A 24,985-nucleotide genomic window follows, 5' to 3' on the forward strand; every position below is an offset into this window, starting at 1 on the left:
GGGTGGAGTCGGGTTGGGGGAGGAAGAAGTATTCCGGGCAGAGGGAAATGCTCCATGGAACATCACCAGTTCAGGGAACTGGAAGGAAGTCAGGCTGACTAGGTGTACAGTGGGGGCTGAGACACAGGGACTGGCAGGCATCGGGTCACAAGGCATTTCTAGACCCCTGTTTTTCAAACAACAGTCATGACATCAATCTAGTAAGTTATAATCAACAGTTTTTAATGTAATAGAATAAAATATATTGGAGTGTACTGCACATAGAAAGGCAAGTTTTGCTTCTGGAAAACAACTTCTGTTCAGGAGTATGGGTATACGCATGTTCCAGGTCACAGTATAAAAGATATTGTTTACTACGGTCAGGGTCAAAATGTTTGAAAGTCAGTGCCTCTGCGACACTGAGGAGTGAACTTTAGCCTAGAGGCAAACCATTTCGGGGGCAAAGCACTGAAAAGTTTAAGCTGGAAAATGCTATGACCAGATCTGTGTGTGTGTGTGTTGTTTCTACATTTCTGTTTCAGAAAGAGTCCTCAGGCAGCATGTGGAGGATGGAGCAGAGAGGGACAGGACGGGAGCTGTTAGTTGGCTATTTCTCATCTGGGCAAGAAGCCCTAAGGAAGTGGTCACAGGAAAGGAGGGCTGAACAGACAGAATTTGGTAACTGGTCAGCTGTGACAGTGGTGAGAGAAGGGGAGGAATTAGGCTAGTTTCTGCCTTGCTCGGGTGGCAACACCCACCATTCACTAGGATAGGCAACCAAGGATAGGGATGGGGGGAGTTCAAGTCAGGTTTGAAATGTTTCTATTGATGTGAATTCAAGATGTCAAGGTGACGTTGATCAGTAGCAATGGGCGGGACAGGTCACCCTTCCAGCCCAGAGGAGAGGTCTGGGCCCGAGAGCCGACTGGGCGTTAACAGGGGGCGGAGCATCACAGTCCTCCCAGAAGCCATGGCAGGTAAGATGGCTCAGAAAGAACGTAGAAAGAAGAAAAGACTTAAAGGATGAACAGGGGAAGAGAAATCTGGCACAGATGAAGGAGAAGGTGAATCCAGAGAGACAGGAGGAAAACGAGAGAATGTGGTGTCTGAGAAGCAGTGAGAAAAAAGTGTTTCAGCAAGTAGGGAGTGATTCAAGGATAAGAAAACACACAACCTTCTTTAAAAATGGGCCAAACACTTGGACAGACAAGTCACCAAAGACGACAGATGGCAAATACGCATTATGAAAAGACGTTCATCATCATACATCATCAGGGAATTGCAAATTAAAATCACAGGCAACCACCACGCATCTGTCCGTTAGCGCGGCAAAACTCCAGAGCGCGGACAGCACAGCCTGCTGGGCAGGTTGCGGAGCCAGGGGGACACTCACTCACCAGAGTGGGAATGCAAAATGAGGCAGCTACCCTGGAAGGCGGCTTGGCGGTTTCTTAAAAAACTAAACATATTCCTCCTTTCTATCCGGCAATCACACTTCCTCGTATCTGCCTATCAAAGAGTTGAAAGCTTCGGTCCACACCAGAACCTGCACACAAAGTTTATAGCAGTTCTATTCATCGCTGCCCAAACATGGAAACAACCATGGTGCCTGGCAAGTAAACGGATAAATGGGGTAAATCCACAAAAAGAATGTTATTTGGCATTCAAAAGAAAAGGTGATCGGGCGCCTGGGTGGCTCAGTGGGTTAAGCCGCTGCCTTCAGCTCAAGTCATGATCTCGAGGTCCTGGGATCGAGTCCCATATTGGGCTCTCTGCTCAGCAGGGAGCCTGTTTCCTCCTCTCTCTCTCTGCCTGCCTCTCTACCTACTTGTGATTTCTCTCTGTCAAATAAATAAATAAAATCTTTAAAAAAAAAAAAAAAAAAAGAAAGAAAAGAAAAGGTAATCAAGCCCTGAAAAGCCAGAGAGGAACCCTAGGTACGTATTCCTGCGTGAAAGAAGACCACATACTGTGGAATTCCAACTACTATACATGATGTTCTAGAAAAGGCAACCTAGGGACACAGTAAAATGATCAGTGGTTACCAGAGGTTGGGGAGGGGGCCAAAAGGCACAGAGGATTCTTCGGGCAGTAAAACCGCTCTGTATCAGAGTGTAATGGTGGCTACCTGTCAGCATATGTTTGTGCAAATCCACACAGTGGACACCACGGGTGAGCACTGATGTAAACTACAGACTTTAGATGATAATCCGATGCGGTGTTGATGCAGGATGACTGACTGGAACAGATGTGCTACGTTGGTACAGGAAGGACACCGATCGTGGGGAAGGCTGCGAGGGAACATGGGTATATGGGAACTGGCTGCACTTTCTGTTCGCCTTTGCTGTGAACCTAAAAGTGCCCTAAAAAATAAAGTTTATTTTTAAAAAAGAAAGAACGTAAGTCCGCTGGGCAGACACGCAGATAAGGACCGAGGACACCCAGCCGATGATGACGGGATCACGCATGACTGGCCAAAGCATGCTGCTGGAGCCCGTCTCTGCTGCCTTTTATAGTAAAATTGGGAAAAGCTTCGTCTACTTCTTTCCGCCATTTGCCCTCCATTCCCTTTCTGTTGTGGCCACATAGTTAGGTTTGTGTTCCTGCCCCTCCACGGAAGCTGTCCCCAGTGAATGCCAGCGCTGATCTCCACCTTCCCAAATCCAATGTCCCACTCCCTCTCATCTTCTCCCACCTGTCAGCAGCACCTGGCAGAGTTCCTCCTTCCCTCTCCTTGAAATACATTCTTCCTTTGTTCTAGGACAGCAGCCCCTCTGGCTTACCTCGCTGGTGATTCCCATGCCGATCCCTTTTCATCTTCCTGATCTCTGACCATTAGAATGGTCCAGAGATGAGCTCCTGGACCCCTTCTCTATAACCACTACCTACAAAGCGATCCCATCTCATAGCTCTAAATATTACCGATACACCGATGAGTCACAGATGGACATCCCTGGTCCACGACTTTCGGCTAAGCTACACAGCCCTATATTCAACAGGCTACACCAGATCTCAGCCTACAGGTGTAACGTGCGTCTCAGACGACACGATCTAAAACATCTTGCCAAAATTCAGTATCCTTCCCTAGTCACCCTTGTCTCAGTCAGCAGTAAGCCCTTCCCTCCAGCTGCTCAAGCCACTTTAGTGACTCCTTCCACGTCAAATCCAGCATGAATGCTCTTGGAACCAGACTGGCTAGGTTCAAATTCTAGTTTAGCCACTTTGTAGCTGTGCTATCTTGGGAAAATCGCTAACCACGTCCTGGCTTCAGTTTTATCACTTGTAACATGGGGGTGACAGACTTCTGTATCTCACAGGGTAGCTGTAATAACGAAATGAGTCAGTGTTTATAAACTGCTTTGAACGGTGCCTGCCACACAGCGTGGAATATCTCTCCAATCAGACCACTTCTCACCGTCTCGACCTCCACATGCAGTCTGGGAATGAGCCACCACTATCTCCCGTTCAGATGACTGCCCAAGTCTCCCTTCCTTTAGCCCCTAACCCTTTTAACCAGCAGAGCAGCCAAAATGATTAAAAAACAAAACAAAGAACAATCACAGTCACACACTTTGGACTTATTTTGTGTGTTTGAAAATTTTGATAATAAAAGTTAGGAAAAAACCAAAGTCAGATTGTATCATTCTCTGTCAATACCATCTGATCCTTTGTATTTGGTTCCAAGTAAAAACGCAGGTCTTTCCATTGACTAAAAGCACGTTCTCTCTCGCCTCTTTGACCTCATCGCTCTTGTCCCTGTCACGCTTTTCAAGTGCAGAGGGCCGGGCCTGATTCTTGAACACTGCAGCACACTCCCTCCCAGGGGCCTCTGCCCTGGCTGCTCCCCCTGGCTGGAAAGCTCGCCCTCAGGCTGCCTGGCTCATTCCCTCACCTCCTCTACCTTTTCAAATAACCTCCTGCCCACCAGCCCTGACCGCCTTCTCTATTTTATTTTTCTCACAGCACTTACCATTATCAGACACGCTATGAAGCCATTAAAGAGACTTAAAGTGAAATCTAGAAAAAGTTTCCCCTATTTACTTTAAAAGGCAGTTCCCCTGTGCTTATACTGTCGCCAACATGGGTCATACACTCCGTGTGTCGTTCCTTAAACCTGAAAACATGTCGAGGCAGAATGAACTAGACTGCTTCCAGCACGGTCTCTGGGCTGTTCCTTTCTCACAGCAATGGTGAGGAAACACTGTAGGTTCTGGGTAGCTGGTGTCTGGAGGGTTACAGCTTTCCGAGGGTTACTGACCACCCATCTGAAAACCACTTTTATATTTGAGTCTGGGGGATACATGTCATGGAAGTGGGAAATGTGGTGGTAGCAAGACTGAGAAGCAAAGCCTGCTCCATGCTGGGCATTGATGGCCACATTTCGGTGGGGCCCCCATAAATGGAAATAGTCCCATGAAAAAGAGTGGGAGTGGGGTGAAGGGCAGGGGTGAAGCAGGATTGTTTGTTGCCTTGCGACTACGTGATAGGCCTGTCGACTCTTTTCACAAACTATTTAGTTCAGTTTTCAGAGTAACGCCTTCACCCAACTGCCAGCCACTTACAGATAAGGAAACCAAAGCTCAGGCAGACTTAGCAGTCAGCCAGCCACGTGACACGAGCAGCTGTAGGCGGCACCAGGGCCAAACTCAGGCCACCTCAGGCAGGGCTGCCGGACACCACAGGCTGTACGCCATGTTCCCAGAGAGCCCTGCTTCCAGAGGCGCTGGTTCAGCTCACTGGCGCTAAGAAAGGCTGTTGAATGGGCCGTTCATACTCTGTCACCCAATTCCTGCAAGGACTTAGCATGTCTAACTCTCTGTGACCCCGTCCCTGCTACGTGCTGGTAACTCCCTTACCTGTGGACATAAAAAATGGGATGCGGAACTTTCCACTCAACACCCGGGCCCGCAGATTCTGCAGTGTGCTCCCATCAAAGGGCAGGGCACCACACACAAGCACATAGAGGACGACTCCAAGGCTCTGCATCCCAAACAGAGAGTACACACAATTAATTGCATCAGAGGAAACAAAAGAGGCCATTATAGTATGTGTATGAAGATGGTGGTGAGTCATGCACAAGATGATGGAACAAACTTTTTCTTCTTTCTTTGTAAGAAATAATATGAGGCATTGTCAAGGCCAATCATCTTTGGATAGTTAACATTCTTCTTTGCGTCCAGACATTAATTTGGGGTAACATATCTAGAATTTCTCTCCACACTCAGCCTCGAGGGAGAAGGCAAGTGGCAACGACAGAAAGAATCTCTGTTCTTGGCAAGGGCACCCACCCAAGCTTGCTCTTGGGCTTTTTTTTTTTTTTCAGATGCAAAAGGGGGATTTTGACATCTGCAGCTCGTCTCGGTCCGTAAGACAAGAGCTGGAGGAAAGACTGTGCGAGGAACTGGGACCTCAATGCACAGGGGTCGAGGCCTCGATTCGTGTGCAGGCTTCGTGGTCCCCCAGGGTGACAGCGGCTGTTCCCAGTGAAGGAGAACCACCAGCCGGGGGGCTCGGGGAGGACAGTACTTACCCAGATGTCCACTTTGGGCCCGTCATACTCCTTTCCCTCGAAGAGCTCGGGCGCCGCGTAGGGGGGGCTGCCGCACCACGTCTTCAGCAGCTGCCCGGGAGTGAACAGGTTACTGAAGCCAAAATCTAGAAAGACACATGGACACAACTCACGTTATTAGCTTCTAGTCACCGAATAAAGGTACATTGAATGTGAGGATCCAATGGGAAGAGGGACCATTCAGAAATCCTCCAACCAGCCACTGGAACTCGACACACTGGTGAGAGGGAGCTGCAGACGCCGAAGACCCCGGCTAGATGAAGGACATGCAACAGGCCTGCGTGAGCAGAACCAGCGCTGCTGCCCTCAGAAAGCTGCACGAAGGCGGCCGACACGCCTATTGCCTTCAGAACAAAAGTGACATCGGGAAGTGACTGATGTTAAGGCCGCGTCAGAATCAGTGACACCTGTAAACCCACTCACCTGGAGCCAGACTCTTCCTATTATTTTTACTTCTTACGACAAACACATTTATGAACACTAGAGACACACAGACTTGAAAATTTAGATAAAAGTGACGCTATTATCATTAAGGTGGCTTATTCAAAAGTAAGATTAGGCAACTTATTTACACACTGAAACAGGAACATTTGCTATTGAACTCCAAGGCCCTTTGTGCTTCAGCGTCCCCCCTACTTCTCTTCCCCTTCCGTGGTTTTAGGAGCCGATGGGAGACAGGAGAGGTGAAACACGGAGTAGAATGCTCAGGAAATGAGCAAAGAAGGCAGGCCAAAGGACAGAGAGCCACTGACTTCTGAATACTTTTGTGTATATATTTACAAGAACGACTCTTCTGGGAGCAAGCCTACTCTCCCCAGCCCTAGGCCTACCACATTCCCTGAGGTAATAGCGCCTGAAAATGCCCAGCACCTCCCTACTCCCCCCTCTGCAGTCTTACTCCCCTGGACAAGCCCGTCTCCACATGCTCGTTTTATTCCTTTCTTCCTTCCACAGCACGTGTGTTCTTGTAAGGCCTGTGCTGATTTTGTCTCTCTCTCCTCGCTAAGGCTGCCTCTTCTGGTCCCATAGCTTCCATTATCATTTGTTTGGTAGTAATTCTTGAAGTTTCTATCTCTGGTCCTGGCACTCTCTTAGATTCCTGATATGAACCTCTAATACACCTGGGAAGAAAGAGCTCCTACTCACCACCTTCCAAAAACCAATCTGTTCTCCTCCTCACGTTCCTATTAATGTTCGTTGATGGCACTGCCATCCCAGCTCCGGGGAGCCTGGAATCTCCCTTCTCCCTCCGAACTGTAATAAAACTTTTGGTTTTATTACAGTTTATACTTCTACCACGGGGTGTCCTGAATCCATGTCCATTCCTACCAGCTCAGCTCACACTCGTGTTCTCTCTGACAGAGGCTTACGCATGGTTCACTACCGCCAATTTATTTCCCTCTAGGCCACCCATTCACAGTGCGGGGACAGTCACGTAAATCATGTTGTGTCAACTCCTCACTCAAAAACACAGGGGGCTGCTGTCTGCTCACAAAACAGTCTAACCCTCTGAGCCTTATTCTTCAAGCCCCGTCCACCTTTCCAACTTCTCCTGGCCATTCGAGTATGGCTAGACTACTCACATCCTGTGTTCATGTGCCTTCCTTTGGCTACTTCCTCTCTGTGCCATGCCTTTTGCTTTATTTCCTACATTTAAAAGATCTCGCATTTCCAAGGCCCAGTCAAATATTACTTCCTGTATGAAGCCTTAACTGATTTCCATCACAGAAGACTGTGTCAGTGGTTTCCTCCTCTGTGCTTCCATAGTCCTTCGTTATACCTCCAGGTCCCAATCACTCTGCCTTATCTTATGCTTAGTTGTATTATGTGTTTATGCCCTCCAATAGTGAGTAAATGCGGGGATGACAGCTGGATTTACCCGTTTCCACGCAGTGCTTTCACACACAGCAGGACTCAAGAAAGGGTCACTGAACAAAATGGCAATAAAAACAGGCCAAGCCTCCTGTCACTTTCTGGCTCCCAGAGCCTTCTCATCCTTATAAAGGCAGCCAGCCAGCCACTGGCTAGAGTCTCTACCTCTTAGCCCTCCCGCCTACAGTTCTAAAATTAACGTAATGATCACAGGGGGCTTAGAGGTCAGAGCCACCATTAGAAACATTTACAGCTACTCCCATAAAAAATCAAATATTCTCTTTCATCAATGGGAAATAAATATCACTTCTGCTAATTCTTCCTTGACCTCCCACAGGAGATATCATCCACCTTCTCTGTACTCCCCTACTACTTTGTATTTCTCCCCTATTCTGGTTATGTCCACCTATATATATCCTATTCTTCTAGCTCCTGAAAAACACACACTCTTTCTAGTTCCTTAAGAATACCTTACTCACCTCTCACTCTCTCCGATTACCCAGTATAACAGTGTTTATTTTATTTTTAAAGATTTTATTCATTTGACAGACAGAGATCACAAGTAGGCAGAGAGACAGGCAGAGAGAGAGGACGAAGCAGGCTCCCTGCGGAGCAGAGAGCCCAATGTGGGGCTCGATCCCAGGACCCTGAGATCATGACCTGAGCCGAAGGCAGAGGCTTAGCCCACTGAGCCACCCAGCGCCCCACTAGTGTTTAAACACAACAGGGTCCTACTAAATGTCAACTATGAATGCAACTGCACTTATAGCTCTACCAATCAACCTACAACTTTTGAAACCCAGTATCTTTAATTTACTAAAGTCTGCATGCGCTGAACCCTGTTAATATTTCTCCTGTGAGACTGAGGACAGGTTGTTAAAAATCCTAACAAATGAGATTCAGCAAAGCAGATGTCTTTGAGAATTTTCTTGAAAGAGGACCCTTAGTTGTTTTGTTTTGTTTTAATTGGCTTGTGCACTTCTTCCTCAGGTCCTCTTCCGCGGCTGGCCCTCCTCTGTTCCACGTGGAAGAGACGTGGAGATGGCGTCTGTCATAACAAAAGCACGCTGACGTTGGTGGGACTGCTTAGCAAAGTCCAGAGGAGAGAATCATGGAGTATTTTGTATTTTGAATGGACAACACGACAAGCGAACCAATTAAGTAAAAGCAGTAGGTTTTAAATTTTCCCAATAAACAGATTTAAAATATACAGGACGTTTCTCATTTCGAACCATGGATACTCTACCTACAATTAGCAACCATTTAACCCGTTTAGTCTGCTGGGGAAGGGAAGGCACAGATTTAATGACATGAGCGTGTTTATTCCAGCTAGAAAACAGGAAATCTTTACAAAGGAAACACTCTCAAAGGGAACCATTTCCAGTGGAGGCCACAAGCTTAGATTGCTATGAGGCGTTAAGATGGGAAATGACCGCCCAAGAATGAATGATGCGCTCCAGGTCCGACAACTGCTGGCATCCACATCTGGGGAAGCACCTGCTTCGGCGGTGCGTCGCAACCCGGGGGGCTCGCTCAACAGCTACACTGATGATCAACAGCAAGATTTCAGCAAGATTCAAAAACAACCGCCCCCCGCCCCGCCACACACACACCTGCTTGCCCTTGTTTCCTAGTACACACCAATCAGAAATCCTCTAGTCTCTCAAACCTGTCAAGGGGTCCCCCGTAACCATACCACATGTTGTTCCCACTCCTAACTGCACATTTATGCAAAATCCGCCTCTCCTTGCCTGCTAGGACACTTCCTCTTTTCCCATTAAAGCCAGCTTCCTCCGATGAGTGATCCTGGGGTATCCCAGTTCGTTCTTTAATGTACCAAACCTCACGGAATACACCCCCCCCCCGCTTCAACACAGATCACTATAACTTCACAGCTTCACAGAGAGCGACTACGGCCCCACCTTCCCCGCTAGTGCCTCCTCCCAGGGCTTCACATGCGACCTCAGAATGGCTGTGTGTCTTGTGGGGTACAGCTCTGGCCAGCCCACTGTCCATTCGCCGATAATGTAACTTACTTTCTGAAAATTTAAGTGACTGATGTGGGGAAACCTCAAGTTATTAACATACTAAGTCTGGAACTTATTTTGAAAGTTTAGTTCCTTCTAATCGACACTCCAGGGACTGAACCACTGGAACGGGAAACACACCTCCTCCTTACTCTTCTGGCTGCTTACCTTCGAGGGGCATTTTAAGAAGACTGGAAGGAAAAAATGAAAGCAGCTGAAACGCAAACCAATCTGTTTTGGGTTCTGTTGGTAGTTTCGGGAAGTAACTCCCCACTGCTGGGTTGTTGTGGAGGCGAGAAGGGGCAGGTGGGGACACACTCTCCCCCTTGCCCCACACATGGCCTGTTTTTACTCAGACTGTTCTTCTCTAGCCTCACTGAGATAAATGTCATATTCCATAAAAGGACCCAGTTAAGATGTACTGTTCAGTGGCTTTTAATATTTTCATAGAGTTGTACAACCATTACCTCAATTTATTTTAGAACATTTTCATCACCCAAAAAGAACCCTGTACCCATCAGCAGTCAATCTTCATTTCTCCCCCAACTCTCCCACCAATGAGCGCAGCCCCAAGCCATCACTAATCAGCTTTCTGTCTCCACGGATCTGCTTACGCTGGACATTTTTTATAAAAGGGATCATACAATACGTGGACTCTGTGTCTGGCTTCTGTTTCTTAGCATAATGCTCTCAAAGCTCATCAATGCGTTATCATCCATCAATCAGTGCTTTGCTCTTTTCTTCACCACCGAGTGATATTCCATGGCATGGTTATACTGTGTTTTATTTATCCACTCACCAGTTGATAATTTCCACTATTCAGTACCATGAATAATGTTGCTATGAGCATTCTTATATGTTTTTTGTGAGTGTATGTTTTCATTTCTTAGGGTTGTATGTGTGTGTGTGTGTGTGTGTATGTATGTATGTATGTATATATATATGTATGTATGTGTGTGTGTGTGTATATATATATATATATATGGTGACTTATACCATATGTATATATATCTATCCTTACGGGGGTGTGTGTGTGTGTATGTGTCTCATATGGTATGGTAGCTCCATGATTAAATTTTTGAGGAACTGACCAAACTTTTATCCAAAGTGACTGCCACATTTTACATTTCTACCAACAATGTACAAGTGTTCCAATTTCTCCACATCCTTGCCAATACTTATTACTGCCATTTTCTTTTTAATTACAACCATCCTGTGGGGTATATGGTATCTCACTGTGATTTTGGTTTGCATTTTCCTGTTGACTAATCATGTTATGCATTGTTTCATGTGCTTACTGACCATTCGTAGATGTTCTTTGGATAAATGTCTATCCAAGTCCTTTGCACATTGTTAAATTGGGTTGTCTTTTTATTACTGAGTTGTAAGAGTTATTCTCTATATTCTCTGGATACAAGTCCATTGATACGATTTGCGTATTTTCTCCCACTCTCTTAATGGTGTCCTTTGGTGCACAAAAGTTTTTAATTTGGATGAAGTCCAGTTTATCTGACCTTTTCTAAGGTCACTTATGCTTTTGGTGTCATATCGGAGAAACCACTGCCTAACCCAAGGTTGTAAAGATTCATCCCTGTATTTTCTTCTAGAAATGGTTATTTTTAGCAATGCGATGAGCACCAGAGAATCCACCACCCAAGTAAAAAACTATTATCTTGATAATTACTTACGTTGAATCATAAACACCCTCATCCCACCCCCTTCTCTCCCAATCACTGATTTTCATCCTGTCTGTACACAGAATCACCAATGCAGTTTTAGAAATGTTGAGGGATCACAAACCTCGCCTCAGCCCTACTGGATCTCCTGGACATACTTTACACATCAGAATATAAACAAGCAAACAAAAAGGAACTCTTTCTGAAGCAGTTTGAGGACCACGCTTACTGGCACTGTGGCTTCTAGAGCGGACAGGTGAGGCACTGAAATTAACCTGAAAGCAAGACGAGATTAGAGGTGAGGTGAACAGGAAGGCTTGTGATAAAGCAGAAGTAATGAAAATGAGAAAGACAGTTCAAAAAATATTTTGAAAAAACTGGACAGGAATTGAAGACAGATTGAACACACAGATAAAAAGGAGGCGAAAGCAGACAGTATGACAATGCACGTCTGGGTAGTGTGGGCACATGGAAGTCTAGACAGTAGTAGTTGGTTTTGGAAGAAAAAAATATATATTTTTGTTCTATCCTGAGTTAAAGGAGGTGAGAAGAAATTCAAGTTAGATTTTCTGAGGAACTAAGTCATAGTATTGAATGGGTAAAAATTTTTTGGAAGAATAAGTGCAGAAAAGGGGAGGGCTGGGAGGTAAGGCTTAGAAGGTACTCCTAAGTACTTCCTACTCTATGGGTACAGGAAGAGAAAGAGGATGCAGCCAAAAGCAGAGAGAAAGATCATTACGACGAGGAAGCTAAGGCAGGAGAAAAGCGCATGAAAGAAGGAAAGGGTGGTTCGTAGTAATATATGATGTCACCCAAGTAGTTTGTGACCTGCGTCTTTCGTACAGACGAAAACTATGGTGAGATTGTTACTCAAGATCAGAAACGGCGTCATTTCCCCTCAGAATTTCTATTTGTCTTAATGAAATGTGAAGTTGTACAGACATAATCCAGATTCATTCTGAATCACCTAGATGTCATACTGTGAGCACAGTAAGGCAATTCTTACCAAGTCTGATGACAAATGATGGTTCTCAACTATTAGGGAATTCATTGAAGGTACCTAGAAAGGAGCCACCCGGCCATGGAGCCAAGTGGCACAATCCTGGACAGAGTCTGGTATCTGACGTGACCTAGAACCAGACCCGTCTGGTCTCGCTCAGAGCAGCACTTTCCCCATTTATGCCGTACTCTCGACCATACAGAATAAAGTAAGAAGACATTTGTAAAGGACACTCTGTTGAAAGCTGGGTGACAGTGGCATGTTACTTATCACCTCATTAAGAGGAGCATTATTTTTGTTTTATGCCTGGGAAAGTGAGGCTTGTTAAGTAACACGCCCATATTTGAAGTTTTAAAAAAAATTTCCAAGAACAAGGCCAAGCCCATAATGCCAGCCTGGGTGCCCTCAAATCCCACACCCACAACTGTGCTTTCAGCATCTTACGTAGGTTTACATTGAGGTAAATGTACAACCCATAACTCTTTTCACACAACTTCCAAATTCCTTGGTTATTACATTTTGTTTTTCATTTTATTCTTGACTCTCAACGCTTCATTCTGCTTATGTAATTCCCAAAGTCATACTGTGCTTGAGGCATACTGCATGTTTCTTTAAAAACAGTACTTTGGAAAGAATTGTAAGACCTATATATCACTGAGAAAAGGCCGAATTTTTCAACACATGGCATAGGAACAGCTGGTTTTCCATGTGGAACAAAAATTAAATAGGACACCTTCCTCACACTAAGCCTCAAATCAATTCCAGGTGGATCACAGACTCAAGGCAAAAGGTAAAACTACTAAATTTTTAAAAATAAAGTGAATATCTTTAATGCCTCAGCAGATGGAAGGATTTTCTAAATAAGAAAAAAAAACCACTAATCATAAAGAAAAAAGTGGTAATTTGGTTACATCAAAATTATACTAAAATATCTATTCATTGAAAGATGTTTTAAAAAGAGCAAAATGAAAGGGGCGTCTGGGTGGCTCAGTCAGTTGAGCGTCTGACTCTCGGTTTCAGCTCCAGTCATGATCTCAGGGTCGTGAGATCAAGGCCCACATCAGGCTCCACACTTAGTTCAGAGTCTGCTGGGGATTCTCTCTCCCTCTCCCTCTGTCCCTTTTTTGGCTCACATGATCACGCTCACTAAAATAAATAAACAAATAAAATCTTTTAAAAAAAAAAGTAAAATGAGCAAGCATAAAATGAAATAAAACATTTGTAACCCATACAATAAAAGACTCATATCCTTACTAGTGAAACAAAAAACAAAAACTATGAATCAGTAAGAAAGACAACCCACCAGAAAAATGCACAAAAGACTTATTTAAACACACTTCACAAAAAAAGGCCAAAAGATGTGGGAAAGAGTTCAAACTTGTTATTAGAAAAATTAAAACAGTAAAACCTACCCACAGAGTCACCCACACACCCACCAGACTGTGAAACTTACAAACAGTAAAACTTACAAATAATAGCCAGCACCGGTGAGGGTGTGCAGGAATAGACATGCGCACGCACACCTGACACCAGTCCGGCATTACAGGCTAAAGCCAGAGACAGACATAATGTACGACCCAGCAACTTTGCTCCTTGACTAACACTCCTGAATGCTTGAGACTGCACAAGGATAAACACTGAAGAATGTTCACGCAACTATTGGTATGAGCTCCAAGTTGAAAGCAACGCAAATATACGTTACTAGATATAATGGAAAAAGGACTTGTGGTATATTCGTATCATGAAATACAATAAAGAAATAAAAGTGAATAAATCACGGCCATATAGATATGGAGAAATCTCACAAACACACTGTTGTGTAAAGTAAAGCACAAACTAATATATTTGGTATGATTCCATTCATACATAGTCAAGAACAGGCAAACTACAAAAAGGATGAGCCCACTGCACATTCTCTCTAATAAATACGGTACCTTGTGGACCACAAGTGGTAAAACACAGGAATCCAGACAGCTATTACCTCTTAGAGCAAGGATGAGGTAGGGATGGGGGGTGGTGCAGTCTGGGCTGATGAAATTATCTAATTCTTGCTCCTAGTGGTAACTGCACAGGTGTTTGCTTTAGAGTATACTTTCATTAAATATACATATATGATTAATGCACAATTCTGTCTACTTATATTGTATCTCACTATAAGCAAAGAAAAAAATGAGAAGAGCATAGGATCTTTTTTCTTCCCTATTTCTATTTTTCTTGCCATTCAGGGCAGTTTCACTGGGATCTAAGCTCCATCATCATCAGGGCTCAGAGGAGTAGAGATTAGGCTGTTTTTCCTCACCACTGATTTCTTACCACCTAGAACAGCGTCTGGCAAAAGACAAGGCATTCAATATTTTACAAATGATTCACTGATTAACCAAGATCAGAGAGGGAGGGAGAAAAAGAGGAAAAGAGAGAGAAGGTTAAAAAAAGAAATAAATGCTTGAGAGCTCAGAGCAGCGTTTTGTGAACAGTTAAGAGGCCAGGAACTAGAGCTACTCATTAAAAACAGAGAGCTCAATGACGTTTTTGTTGAAGACAACCAGAATCCTAAATGAAGGACTGTAAACTATGAAGACTTTATATACAATGATAACATTTACAGTTGTAGTCAAATACAATTTAAAAGGAATAAATATTTTAATGATCTATATAATCACTTCAGAAGTGTGAGCAATAAATTTCTGTTATTCATATGCCACTTGAGCTGTGGTATTTTGTTACTGCAGCCAGAATGGACTAAGACACATTACTTATAAATAATTTAAAAATCCATTTTTTTCTATAATGATACTATCTTCCCTAATTTAAGATGAGCTGCTAACAAAGAACATCATTGAGGAGATTCAGATCTCTCTTCTTTTCCTTTAATACGACCAACCTAAGGTAAACAGGTTTATTAATAAAACTAGCAAACCAAAAAGAAAAGAAGAAAGAAAGAAAGAAAGAAAGAAAGAAAGAAAGAAAGAAACTAACTAACTTGGATGGCCAGAAGAAAGAGGAGAAAGGGGGAAAAAAAACCCAAAAAACAAAACACTCAGATAGTAAAACAGACAAAATTGGATAACTGAGAGTTGACATAATTTTGGCAAATCTTTCAATTAAATAATCTTAACTCTCCCCTAACTTTAGAACATATTTTATTTTCTAACTATTACCTTTTGATTATTCAAATCTCGTAAGTAATGAGCCAGAGAATAGACAGAGCCTAACAATTTCTTAAAACCACAGTCACTTTGTATTTAATAACTTTTTTTAGCTTTCTAGAATTAACATCATCCTAAGGAATACTGGGGTACTCTATTTCCTCAACTCATGTCAACCTGGGATCATTCTAGTTCAGGGACACAAGTCAAATAACTACACTATCATAAGCTCGAGTTTAGCTCATGTGGCTCAGGAAGAACACTACCAGACCAGACACTGGTGCAACATACAGGAAAAAAATGAAGAGAGGCAACTTCAATAGAAGTAAAATATAAGAATAAAAAAATAACAGAAACTTAAGGCAAAGAAGAGACTAGAGTCGATGTATATTCAAAAAGTTAAATATATACTTTATAGTTTCAAAGTGTACTTATGAAGTCAAAGAAAGGCCTGAAGCCCTATGAAGAATTTCTGTGTTCCATTTTTTTCAAGTGCACATGAAACACTGTCCAGGACAGATCACATGTTAGACCACAAAACAAATTTCAATAAATTTAAGAAGACTGAAATCATATCAAACATCTTTTCCAATCACAACAGTATAAAAGCAGAAATCAATTTCAAGAAAAGAACAGGAAGAAACAAACATACATGGAGGCTGAACAACAGGCTCCTAAACAGCCAATGGGTCAAAAAAGAAATCAAAGAGGAAATAAAATAATACCTGGAGACAAATGAAAATGGAAACACATGCGATCATAATCTTTGGGATGCAGCAAAAGCACTTAGGAGAGAAATTTTATAGTGATACAGGTCTAACGCAAGAATCAAGAAAAATCTCAAGTAAACAATCTAACTTTACACCTAAAAGAACAAGAACAAGAACACACAAAGCCCAAACTTAGTAGAAGGAATGAAATAACAAAGATCACAGCAGAAGTAAATGAAATAGAAATCAAAATATATAGAAAAGATCAATGAAAACAAGATCTGGTTCTTTGAAAAGATAAATAAAACTGATGTACCTTCAGACAGACTAACCAGGAAAAAGAGGACTCAAATAAATAATATCAGAAATGAAAGAGAAGTAACAACCAACGCCACAGAAATACAAAAGATTATAAGAGACTACTACAAAAAATTACATGCGAACAAATTAGACAACCTATAATAAATGAATAAATTAGTAGAAACATATAATCTTCCAAGAATGAGCCAGGAAGAAACAAACAAACAAAAAAATATGAACAGATCAACTACTAGTAATTATACTGAATCAGTAATCAAAAACTCCCAACAAACAAAAGTCCAGGACCAGATGGCTTCACAGATGAAATCTACAAAACATGTGAAGAAGAATTAATACCTATTCTTCTCAAACTATTCCATAAAATAGCAAAGGAAGGAATGCTTCTGAATTTATTCTATGAGGCCTACCATTACCCTGATACCAAAACCAGAAGATGATACTACAAAATAAAAAAACTATCAACAAATGTCTCTGATTAACACAGATGTAAAAATTCTCAACAAAATTTTAGCAAAGTATATTGAAAAATACATTAAAAGGATCATTCACCTTGATCAAGTGGGATTCATCCCAGGGATGCATGGATTGTTTAATATATACAAATCAACCAACAATATATACCACATTAACAAAATGCAGGTTAAAAATCATATGGTCATCTCAATAGATATAGAAAATAATTTCACAAAGTTCAACATCCATTCATTATAAAAACTCTCAACAAAGACAGTATGGAAGGGACATATCTCAACATAATAAGGGCTGTCTATGACTAATCCACAGCTAACATCACATTCAATGGTGATAAGCTGAAAGCTTTTCTTCTAAGATCAGGAATGAGAGACAAGGATGTCCATTCTCACCACTTTCATTCAGAAAAGTACTGAATATCCTAGCCACAGCAATCAGACAAGAAAGAGAAACAAGAGGCGTCCAAAGTGGTAAGGAAGAAGTTGGACTGGCACTATCTGGAGATGACAAGATGCTCTCTAGAAAAAACCCTGAAGACTCCACCAAGAAACCACTAGAACTAGTAAATGAATTTGGTAAAGTTGTAGGATACAAAATCAACATAGAGAAATCTATTGTTTCTATACACTAATAATAGCAGAAAGAGTAATTAAGAAAACAATCCCATATACAATTGCATCAAAAAGAATAAAACACCTAAGAATAAATTTAACCAAGGAGATCAAATTTCTGTACTCTTAAAACTGTAAGACATTAATGAGAGAAATGAAAGAGGACAAAAATAAATGCAAAGCTCTATCAGCTGACAGACTGAAAGAATTAGTATTGTTAAAATGCCCATACTACCCAAGCAATCTACAGATTCAGTGTACTCCCTGTCAAAATACCAACAGTATTTTTCACAGAACTAGAACAAAATATCCTCAAATGTGTATGGAACCACAAAACACCCTGAATAGCCAAAACAATCTTGAGAAAGAGATATCTAAAAGAGAAAGAGATATCCCAGATATCTAACTATATCAAAAAGCTATAGTAACCAAAACAGTAATGGTACTGGCACCAAAAACCTCCACAGAGATGAATGGAACAGAATAGAGAGTCCAGAAATAAGCCCATACTTACATGGTCAATTAATCTATGATAAAGAAAGCAAGAACACAATGAGGAAAAGACCATTTCTTCAATAAATGGTGCTAGGCAAACCAAATAGCTACATGTAAAAGAATGAAACTGGACCACTTTTCTAAACCATGCACACACAAAAAAACCCCTCAAAATGGACCGAAGACCTACCTGTGAGAACTGAAACCATAAAAATCCTAAAAGAAAACCACAGGCCGTAAATTCAAGAACAGCCACCTTAGTGATATTTTCCTGGATATGTCTTCCCAAGCAAAGAAACAAAAGCAAAAGGGACTAACTACATCAAACAAAAAGGCTTTTGCAGAGTGAAGGAAACCATCAACAAAATGAAAAGGCAACCCTGCTGAATGGGAAAAGACATTGATAAGTGAGATGTCCAAGAAGGGATTAATATCCAAAATATATAACCAACTCACATAACTCAACACCAAAACCCCTAAGTAATCTAATTAAAAACAGGCAGAGGACCCGAATAGACACTTCCCAAAAAGAAGAAGAAAAAAAAAAAACACAGATCGCCAACACATGAAAAGATGTTCACCATCACTAATCATCAGGGAAATGCAAATCAAAACCACAGTGAGAGACCATCTTACACAAGTCAGATGCAACAAGTGCTGGCAAGGATGTGGAGAAAAGGGAACCCTTGTGTATGGTCTATGGGAATGTAAACCAATACAGCTAACTCTGGAAAACAGTATGGAGGCTCCTCAAAAAACTAAAAATAGAAAAACCATACGATCTAGGAATTCCACTTTTAGGTATTCACACAAAGAAAAAGAAAACAGTAATTCAAAAAGATCCATGTACCCCTATGTTTATTGCAGCATTATTTACAATAGCCAAGATATGGAAACAGCCCAAGTCTCCATCAATGGATGAATGGATCAAGAAGAAGATACATACTGTGGAATATTACTCAGCCATTAAAAAAAAAAAAGAATGAAATCTTGCCATTCGTGACAACATGGATGGACCTAGAGGGTATCAAGCTAAGCGAAATAAGTCAGACAGAAAAACACAAATACCATACAATTTCAGTCATATGAGGCATCTGAAAACCAAAGCAAATGAACAAATGACAACGAAACATGAAACGTACCCGTCAATGTAGAGAACTGGTGGTTGTCAGCCGGGAGGGGGCTGGAGAAGCGGGTGAAACAGGTGAAGGGGATTAAGAGGTACAAACTTCCAATTATAAGATAAGTAAGTCACAGGGATGAAAAGTCCAATGTAGGGAATACAGTCAGTGGGATTATAACTTTGTATGGTCACAGGGTAACTACACATATTGTGGTGAACATTCTGCAATAGTTCCAGAAAATTCTCAGGTACGAAGATGCCCATCAAGATCCCTTATGTCCCCGACTGTTCACTGGCAACAGGAAAGACTTACGATCTACAGATTCGACATTAAGATGATGAATGTTCTAAAAAGTTACACAAAAAAACAGCAGCAGAAACCGGTTAAGACGGATACTCCTACCCGCACAACAGAAGCCATATGGGTGGGGTGGTTCTCTTCATGTGGCCTATGGTCATTTATTTCTCCCCTCACAAGTGGCTCCTAAAGTAATCTGTTAAGTCTCCTTCCAGCCCCCAACACTCCTCTTGGTTACCATTTGTCTGCAGGCTGAAACGGTATCTTCTATCCCCTTCTCATAATACAGAGCAACAGATTTTAATTTGAACCACATGTCTGTCTTCGAGGGATGGTTTAAATACCAGAGCTTTACTATCAATTTTGAGACTTGAAATTCTTTGTTCTAGGCAAGATCAGGAGCCTGGGGCTGTATAGGACAGAGATATCGTATCCCTAGAAGTAAGCATATCATCAACTGGGTATGTCTGTGTGGTAAGGGAAAACAGGAAAGAATAAATGGCACTAATTTAAAAATCAGGACGGCCTGCAAGAGGAAATTTTCTTATTTGGTCCCCCACTTCAGAGCAACACCCTTGACTTCGTTTTTGGCTGACCAGGAAGCAATGCAAAGCAGATGTAAACAATTTAGGCACAGCCTGCAACCAGTTCCAGTGTTCACAATATCTGTTAAGCTAACACAGCACAGCTAAAATAGACAGCCAACCCCTCCAAGGGTAACTTGTACTCCCCTTCCTCGCCGTTGTAAGTAAACAGCTCAGAAGTAGGGGGCAGAGGAACAAAGTAAAGTGGGAAAATATTTATTTATCCTAAATAAACAATCTAACCAGAAGACACGATGACCAGATTCTCCATGTTTTAAAACCTGAAAGCTTCTGAGGACTCATCACCCTAATTCCTCACTTGCAATTATAGACAAAGACTAAGAAAAGAAATAATTTGGGCCCTTGATTAATTTCCCAGTGGACTCAGGGGAGGGGAGGAGTGAAGGAGACAAGCTGTCAGTAGTCTTGCTACAAATGACTCAAAGAACCAAACACCCCAGAAAGCGCACTACATAAACAGGATTTAGAGGGCTGTACGGACTGTGAAAATGGAACATGACACAGACAAGGAACTAATCTTGCTTTTCCTACACAGTACCACTAGCCTAGAAATCATGTGACCCAACAGTGTTATTTGGAATTGTGCGAAACAACAGTCAACTGTGTGAGTCTCGGAATTACGGTAGTGAGGATGGATGAGTTTCAAAGTTCCCAGGAGTCACAATATTAGTTCAGTCTTAAAAATGGGTCTTGGGAAGTCCTCAGTGTTTAGCAATCGCTCCAACCCCTGGCTGAACTTCCTGACTAGGAGCTAATAGAGAAGTAATGCCAAAAACTACTGACTCACAGCCTGAGCATTTATACACGAGAGCAATTCCTTCACCAGGGATGGGGCGGGGAGGGGGGTAGGGGGCGCGGTGTGGGTAAGAATCAAGTAATCAGCTCTCTTTTTTGGTGGTAGAAGGAGGATATTTGGTTTAGTTTAAGAAACTAGGGCAGGTCAGAATTAGAGGAGGAGAGGGTAATGGGCATGGTACTGACAGACTGTGTCCACCTCCTACGTATTAGAGAAGTAGTATAGTACCTTGTTGCACGTGCTGCTATGACATCATACATGGGACTGCTCCACATCTGTCACTTAATCTTACCAGACCTGACCCTCCCCAATTTCTAGCACTATGTATTTATAAAGGATAATACCATCTCTGTGGAAGGTGAACGTTTAAAAATAAAAATGCTGGTCCTGCATTACACTGGCATTTTCAAAGAGTGACTTATGAATTTCCCCCTAAAGCTCTAAAATGCCTTAGCAGTTAAGATCACTGAACTCAGCTATTTTCAAATGAGGTAATAAACCAATCCCTTCCACTCTATTACAGATAGCACTACCTCAACCCTTCTCATTTTTCTCACAAAAAACAAAATCTCTCCCCAACATAGGATCTTCTCATCAAACTCAGTACTGAGAAGACATATAAAGGAAAGGGCTGTAATGAGAAGCTTTCTGCAAGACCTGCAAACAGTATTCATTGGAATTCTTGAATACATTAAATATCTGCTATTATAGTCATAATTCTAAATCCTATCACTTAGAACAATGAAAGCCCAATCCTTCAATCAGTTAAGTTTCCAATATTGACAGATGAGCATTCTATACAAAATTTGAGTGTGCTTCTTATGGACCATGATGAATCATGGTCCATAAGAAGCACCCCTTAAATACTCAACAGAAACTAAAGATACCAAATGAGAATACAGTATCTAGGTACAGTAGTAATGTTTCCCAAATAAAAAATGAAGACATATGGTCTAATAAGTAGAAGCCTACTTTTGGAGAAAGGAGATACGACTATCACAGAAGAAGTTCTAAGGCATCACTGAGAAATTAAAAACAGGTAAGAGTATACCCTCTTAAGTTAAAGCTAACAGAATAAACATAACTTTTTTTTTTCCAAAGATTTTATTTATATATTTGACAGACAGAGATCACAAGTAGGCAGAGAGGCAGGGGGGTGGTGGGAAGCAGGCTCCCAGCTGAGCAGAGAACCCAATGCAGGGCTCAATCCCAAGACCCTGGAACCATGACCTGAGCTGAAGGCAGAGGCCTTAACCCACCGAGACACCTAGGTGCCCCCAAAATAAACATAATTTAAATGAGAGGAAACACAAAAACAAATAACCCGCCTAAAAGGTAATGTGCAAATATGGTCACCAGAGTAGGGTACTCCCCAAGTTTCTGAGGGACCACTAATGAGTTCTTGGACCAATGTGAACAAAAGACACATAGCCCTCACCTCGCAGAGCAGTCAGTCCAGTGGGGGGGAGGGGGGGCAGGGCACACATGACATAATTATGTGTATAACTATATAATTAGAAGCAGGGAATGAGTTTCAGGGGAAAGTTCAGGGACAACTGGCATATGACAGAAAAGAGAGGCTTTCCTGAGGAAGAGTCTGTTAAGAGTTTAGAGACTCTCTCAATTTGATCAAAAACAAACAAAAACATCGCTCCACCCACAAAGTTATATTTGGACTAGAATATAAAGAAAACTAACTGGCTTAACCATACAAATACCTAGTATTTTCCAAACTCACAAACTCCTTTCAAAGGAATATATTACCTTAAAAAGAATCCCAGGGAAAAAATTTAAAAAATAATTTTGTCATTTTTGTATAACTAATGATAAAGAAGTAACTAACTTTAAGAAAGGTATTTTATCCTACACTAGCACATTATTAAAACCTGATTCAAAAATTCTTTGCAAGTTATATTTGTATTTTCTAACGAATCATCAACAAAATGAAAAGTTAACCTACTGAATGGGAGAAAATATTTTAAATCACATATCTGGTAATATATATCTAAAATATATAAAGAACTCATACAACTCAATAGCAAAAACAATAAGAAACAGTAGACTAAAAAATCAAATAGAAAATATGAATAGACATTCTTCCAAAGAAGACACACAGTTGGCCAACAGGTACATGAAAACATGCTCAACATCACCTATCACCAGAGACGCACATCAAAACCACAATGAGATATCACTTCACACTTGTTAGAATGGCTAGTGCCAAAAAGACAAGAAATAACAGGTGTTGGCGAGGATGTAAAGGGAACCTTGTAAGCGACTGGCGAGAATGTCAACTGGTGCAGCCACCATGGAAAACAGTATGGAGGTTCCTCGAAAGATTCCAAACAGAACTAACATATGATCCCACAGCAAGTCCACTTCTCAGTATTAATCTGAAACAACGAGAACCCTAATTCAAAAAGATATATGTTCGCCCATGTTCATTGCTGCATTATTTTTAATAGCCAAGGAAACAACCTAAGAGTATGTCAATGAGTGAATAAAGGAACACACGCACATATGCACACACGCATGTGCGTGTGCCTGTGTATAACAGAATATCACTCAGTCATAAGAAGAATGAAATCTTGCCATTCAAAACAACAGGGATGGACCTGGAGAGTACTACGCTAAGTGTGTAAGTCAGACAGAGAAAGACAAACACTTTATGATTTCACTTACATGTGGAATCTTTCAAAAACAACAAGCTCATAGATACAGAGAAGGGACTGGTGGTCGCCAAAGGCAGCTATGGGGGTGGGTGAGATGGGCAAAGGTGGTCAAGAGTACCAACTTCCATTTATAAAAAAAAATCACGAGGACGTAATGTACAACACGGTGACAACAGTAATACTGTACTGCATATTTGAAAGTTGCTAAGAAAGTGGATCTTAGAAGTCCTCACCACAAGAAAAAAAATTTTTTTGCAATACGTAAATGATGGGTGTTAGCTAGATTTATTGTGGTGATCATTTCACAGTACATATAAGTACTGAATCGTTATGTTGTACACCTAAGACAAATATGTTATAGGTTAAGCATACCTAGGTTTAAAAAAAAATGATAAATGTTATTTAAGAAAAAAATTTCCCATTTTATATGTGACTCACTAATTTATTTAAATTAAAAGTGCTGGGGCAACTGGCTCAGTCGGCTAGGTATCTGCCTTTGGCTCAGGTCATGATCCCAGGGTTCTGAGATTGGGCTCTCTGCTCAGCGGGGAGCCTGTTTCTCCTTCTCCCTGCCTGCTCCCCCTACTTGTGCGCACACGCGCTCTCTCTCTGTCAAATAAATAAATAAAAGCTCTTGAAAAATTAATTAATTAAAAGTGCTAATTACAAATTGTTCTGTCATATTTAGCTGGAAGCCACATACATATTGAGATTATAATGTCTGAAATAGCCAAAACCTCTTCATGAGCTAGTATTTGAAATGCTTAAATTTTTTAACCCAAAGAACAAACTTGTTTATCTGAATTATTTTCATGTTTTAGTTTAAAGCAGCAAAATGGGTAAGCAGGTTTAGTACTTCTGTGCAAATAAAACATTATGAACAGGGATTGTCTTTATTCCCAATAAAGCAAATTGGATGCTGTGTCTCTGCATGTGTGTGTACATGTCTGTGTCTGTGTGTCTAAATTTGTGGGTTTTGAAGTCGTGGAAAGACCGTGATGTGCTAGATAAGAACAGTGATCAAATGAAGGCAATTCATGAATTGGGTGAAGTTTGTGTTCAAGCACTGCTGAATTGCCATTTTTATTTTCATTAATGCAATTTTGACATCAGTGCCCCTTATGCGTTACCTTGTCCAGTGGTCCACTATAGCTATATGTGAATTGAACAAAAAATGATGAACTACACGGTCAAAACCACCGTGGTGACTGACGACTTCACCGAGACAGCCGACTGAATGTGTTACAAGCCTGCTCATTAGCTCCCTGCTGGCAGGCAGACTCCCTGGATTTACTCTCACAGGGTCTCAAACTAATCCATTGAAGGAGGTGGGGTAGGGGGAGGTGGGGAGGCCTAAATCATCACTTGATTTACTGACTTCTAACTATCCCCCAAACAAATGATCTGCAATTAACAAAAAAGTTTGTGTAAAAGAAGCCTATAGTTGGAGAAGAAATTCTTTATTCTCAAGTTTCTCGAGCTACCTCAGGCATAATGCTGCGGTGTGCCAAGAGTTATGTGAAAATGAAGGCTAAAGAAAACACATATTTCTGGAACATTAATTTTTTTCTATGTTAAATAAAGCGAACTAATTTTAGTATTAGAACAAATGTA

The 24,985-nt window shown here is 41.5% G+C and overlaps 1 protein-coding gene across 11 annotated transcripts in view; it reads right to left on the reverse strand.

Annotated features, from left to right (window-relative positions):
* SIK3 (SIK family kinase 3) overlaps positions 1-24,985 on the reverse strand; it is a 259,966-nt gene that overhangs the window by 57,166 nt on the left and 177,815 nt on the right. For all 11 annotated transcript variants that reach the window (XM_032358640.1, XM_032358641.1, XM_032358638.1 and 8 more), the window contains exons 5-6: positions 5,510-5,634; positions 4,836-4,959 (exon numbers count right to left, since the gene is read on the reverse strand). In XM_032358640.1, the coding sequence (XP_032214531.1) occupies positions 4,836-4,959; positions 5,510-5,634 (249 nt within the window). The remainder of the gene's footprint in view (positions 1-4,835; positions 4,960-5,509; positions 5,635-24,985) is intronic.

The sequence above is a fragment of the Mustela erminea genome, chromosome 9 (assembly GCF_009829155.1).
Source record: "Mustela erminea isolate mMusErm1 chromosome 9, mMusErm1.Pri, whole genome shotgun sequence".
NCBI classification, from domain to species: domain Eukaryota; kingdom Metazoa; phylum Chordata; class Mammalia; order Carnivora; family Mustelidae; genus Mustela; species Mustela erminea.